The sequence below is a fragment of the Nematolebias whitei genome, chromosome 11 (genome assembly GCF_014905685.2).
Source record: "Nematolebias whitei isolate Nwh7 chromosome 11, NemWhi1, whole genome shotgun sequence".
Classification (NCBI taxonomy): Eukaryota; Metazoa; Chordata; class Actinopteri; order Cyprinodontiformes; family Rivulidae; genus Nematolebias; species Nematolebias whitei.
Window position 1 is genome coordinate 42,351,130 of NC_056508.1, and position 4,628 is coordinate 42,355,757.

The 4,628-nt window shown below is 40.3% G+C and overlaps 1 protein-coding gene across 1 annotated transcript in view; it reads left to right on the forward strand.

Moving 5' to 3' along the window:
• Positions 1-1,993: 1,993 nt before the first annotated feature.
• The window catches only part of LOC119417174 (E3 ubiquitin/ISG15 ligase TRIM25), a 2,964-nt gene continuing 329 nt past the window's right edge, over positions 1,994-4,628 (forward strand). Inside the window, exons 1-4 of the mRNA XM_037684385.1 lie at positions 1,994-2,668; positions 3,330-3,469; positions 3,948-4,115; positions 4,249-4,628. The exon at positions 4,249-4,628 is cut by the window's right edge and continues 329 nt beyond it. Coding sequence (XP_037540313.1) covers positions 2,024-2,668; positions 3,330-3,469; positions 3,948-4,115; positions 4,249-4,628 — 1,333 coding nt within the window. The 5' untranslated portion in view covers positions 1,994-2,023. The remainder of the gene's footprint in view (positions 2,669-3,329; positions 3,470-3,947; positions 4,116-4,248) is intronic.

A 4,628-nucleotide genomic window follows, 5' to 3' on the forward strand; every position in this document is an offset into this window, starting at 1 on the left:
AACTAAGATTTTTTTTCAAACAATCCAGACTAAACACACAACAAATTTTGAATAAAATCAACTAATAATTTCCTTAAAAACATATTCATTTAAACTTTAAAGCAGACATTTTTATCCCACCATTACTACTTTGTATTTGCTGTAAATCATGTGACAGAAATGAATCTATCTTTCTAACAGAGCTTCAAAATTCCCAAGAGGAATCATGTCTGACATCTTGACTTGCAGGATCAGCCAGTTTCTGATGGCCATTAAAATTGTGATATGATAGCTAGCTAGATCAAACTCCATTGTGTTCCTCTAACTGCATGGTACTGTGAGTAATGACACATTAGAAGTGAATCCATGAGTAATACAATGGAAAAATATCTACATGATTTTACATTACAGTTTGAATACTGATTTACATACTTGTTTTTCTTCATATCATGTAAAAATAACTCTGGTGTGTCTCTGGCATATAGATAATGTCTTTGGTTCTATTTGTTGTTTTTTGTAAAAAAAAAAAAAAAAAAGAAAACAAAAAGAAAACAATACCTGGAGTTATTGGTTAATTTGGAAACAAACAGAATTCTAAATTTAAAGGTGACTCGATTTTTCCCAATGCCTTTGACCTTTAGTCAAGTGTTTGGACACCTTGACAAAACTTTTCTCTTTATAGTGTAGTTTCTTTGGTAAACTCTGACAACACTTTCTGAGGTTAAAGTATGGAGCATCTCCACCATTAGCAGTGCTTACAGACAACAGGAAAATGCAGAGTGTTAGAGTTTACTGGTGTGTACGATGTCACCTTCCCCCATTTACTGTGAAAGTGCAGAAAGGCAACAACAAACTCATTTTATGCTCACAATGAACGCAAAAATGGCATTGTTACCTGATTTAAAATACATATTTTTACTTTTTGTTAAGCCATATAAAAAAAAAAAATCCAAGATAAAATCCAATGTATCCTTTAGATTGACTTTTACGGAAGTTCTGCCTTAAGTGGAGGAGTTCAAGTATCTCGGGGTTTTGTTAATGATTGAGGAAAGAATGGAGCGTGAGATTCACAGACGGATTGGTGCAGCTTCTCCTGTATTGCGAACTCTGTACCAGTCTGTTGTGGTAAAGAGGGAGCTGCGCTGTAAGGCGAAGCTCTCTGTTTACCCGTCAATCTATGTTCCTACCTGCCCCAATTTATGGTCATGAACTCTTGGTAGTGACAGAAAGAATGAGATTGCAGATCCAGGTGGTTGAAATGAGTTTCATCCACAGGGTAGCTGGACTCTCTTTTAGAGATAGGGTGAGAAGTTCAGTTATCCAGGAGAGACTCATAATAGATCTGCTGCTCCTCCACATCATGAGGAGCCAGTTGAGGTGGTTCAGGCATCAGGTAAGGATGCTTTCTGGGCGCCTTCATATGGAGTTGCTTCAGGCATGTCTGACTGGGAGGAGACCCTGGGGAAGTCCCAGGACATGCTGGAGAGACTACGTCTCTCGGTTGGTCTGGTGACACCTTGGAATCTTCCCAGAAGAGCTGGAAGAGGTGCTTGTGGAAAGAGATGTCTGGGCCTCCCTCCTCAAGATGCTGCCCCCGTGACCTGACTTCAGAACAAGCGGAAGATAATAGATGGATGGATTAACTTTTACTTGTACCATAGTTTTTTATGTTCCAGATGGTTTCCAGTACAAAAGACCCTTGTCACTCAGTTTTTTTTTTTTAAACAAATCATCACCATCAACAGCGGCCCTTATACCGGTGTGACTTCCTGGCAGTACACACAAACGGGCCTCTTGGAATGGAATGTTGCCCTGCAAACAAGTTTGGAACCACCTACTTTTATTCTAAAAAGCTTCAAACTTCCTCGTCTGCTTTGCTTGCCGGTCTGTCAACGCAGTAACTCCTGCATCAATCTAGATGGGAGGTAAAGATCTAATTCAAGAGCAGAAGTGTGTTGCATAGCAGGTTTAGTCAAGAAGAGTGACAAGAGAGATATCAACAGCAAGAAACAAAAGAAGCAAAGAAATCTCTTCAACTTTCATCATGTTTTTATCCAAACCAGCGGAGCAACTTGCCCAGGAGCTAAGCTGTCCCATCTGCCTTCAGCTCTACAGTGAGCCGGTGGTTCTCCCTTGTGGGCACAACTACTGCCAAGCTTGTATCTTCAAGACTGCTGAATCTACAGACATTGGCAAAAAAATGCTTCCACGATGCCCAGAGTGTCGCGAAGAGTATCAGGGTGTGGATAATTTGCAGAAGAACTTCAAACTTTCTAACATTGTTGATGGTTACCTTGCCACTACATCACAGATACCGGTATATGAAGAGATTGTGGCTGAGTCGGAACCTGATTCAGACAAACCTACGGTTTTCTGCGACCACTGCATAGACAACCCACTGCATGCAGTGAAGACCTGCGTGAAGTGTGAAGTCTCTCTGTGCTCCAGGCATCTTCAGAGGCACAACGAGAAGGAATCCTTCAGGAGCCACTCTTTGGTGGATCCCCAGATCGAGCTGGGGTCGAGGAGCTGTTCCATCCACCAACTTCCCCTCGAGTACTTTTGTTCCAATGACATGACATCTCTGTGCACTTCATGCTTTGTGGAGGGCCATCACCAGAACCACGATGTTCTCACGTTCAGTGTGGCCGAAGAAGAGATGAGACGAGCCCTGGAGAGCCGAAACAAGGTACATTGCATATATCATTATTTATCATTCAAGTTATAACAAATAGCTTCTAAAACAAAACTAAAGCAGCTTTTTGTAAGTAACTTTATGAAGCAAATTTGTTCAATTACAAAGCAAACACTTTAACAAAAGAGATTGAAAGTGAAAGTAAACGGTTAATGCCCTTTGTCGTAGAATATTACACAATATCTTTACGTTAAAATGTGCAAAAGGAATAAATTGCTCTGACTTGTCAACCCGAAGAAAGAAAAATCACAATTAGAATGCAGAATGATAAATAAGGACAACTGGGATGTATTTCTTTTATGAGTAACAACAAGGAAAATGTGACAAATACACAATTTGAAAAAAAAGGACGGATGGTTTCACTTGAATTATGTTTTATAACAAATACATGACTGGCATGTAAAAGATGCAGTTAGATAAGAAACGCGTGATAACCTGATTAAGTCTAGGGAGTTCTGTGACAGGAATAAAAATCTTAGGTTGTATATTTTCCCAAAAGTCATTGCCTAAAATTTGCATTCAACTCTTTTTCTAAAGTTTAGGTGGAAATTGCGAGACATAGTTACGCATTTTCTAATGCTCTGTATATAAAAATTAAAATCCATTTATTACAAATTGTGCTAAACACACCATTTCTGACCATGCACGTTTACAGGTGGTTTCCAGTAGACTGCAGCTGACAGAAAGCCTGCTGCGGAGGACCACAGAGGACCAGGAAGCCTCTGAGGCCACAGGAGACAGAATGGTCAGCAAGGCTGTCTCACTTATGGACAGTATGGCTACAATGGTGGACAGGTAAGACAGGAACATCTGCTGGTGTTTTCATGCCTGACAGGATGTCTGAGGGTATAAATTGAACAAGTTACAACCTTGCAATGTGAAGTATTGTTACACAGCTTTGCAGATATGCAGACAGAAACAAATTACGGTAAATACATTGTGTTCTCGAACAGGTTGGACTTGTGGTTACAACTAAACACCACTCCAAAGTTTTTTGACTTTCCCATGACCTTTATATGCAAGACAGTTACAAAATGCCTATTTCACCTATTCCATAAAAAATTATGGCATCTATACAGTGTGTATATATATATATAAATATATATATATATATATGTATGTATGTATGACCAATAAAATAATAAATTATGCATTTGTTAATTGCTTATATTTTACTAATTTAATGCTACCAAATTTTCAGTATAAGTCCTATGATCTTCTATTGATTAGCATAAGGTCCCAGTTCACCCTCCTGTTCATGTGTTGTGTTCAGGTACAGGGACCGGCTGTGCATGCTGTTGGAAGAGGAGAGAGGGCAGCGTAGGAAAAGCTGGCAGTTTGGAGTGAGTGCACTGGAGGAGCAACAGCAGCAGCTGATTGAGGCCCAGAAGAGTGCTACACAGGCCCTCAGTGAGTCGGACACATGTGTCTTTATTCACAGGTACAAAAAAAATCATTTTTTTTTTTTACTATTAAAAATGGTACATTACATAAATATGCACTACAACTTCAAGTGATTAGTTCAAACTTGTCAAGAAAACGGCATGTTAGGTTGTTTTTGTTGTCTTTTCCAGATTTATTATGATTGAACAGAAACTTAAAGATATCGTCACGGTAAGTATTCCCACCACAATGCCCTCAAAGGCTCCACTCAACACCAAGCGTCTCCAGGCAGAGCTCAAAACCCAAGACTTCCGCTCAGAAATGGTCCGCTTCCTGGATAGCCTTCTCATCCTTCTGAACCCCATGGAGCTTACCTTCAATGTCTGCACTACTCACCCCAGTTTGGTGGTGTCCACTGACCTGCGCACGGTCAGGTACAGCTCCACCAAACAGTCTTACATGGATCATACAGAGCGTTTTACCAGCACACCCCAGATCCTGTGCAGCCAGAGTTTCTCAAGTGGCACACATGTATGGGTGGTAGAAGTGGGGGGCAATTGCATGTGGTCCC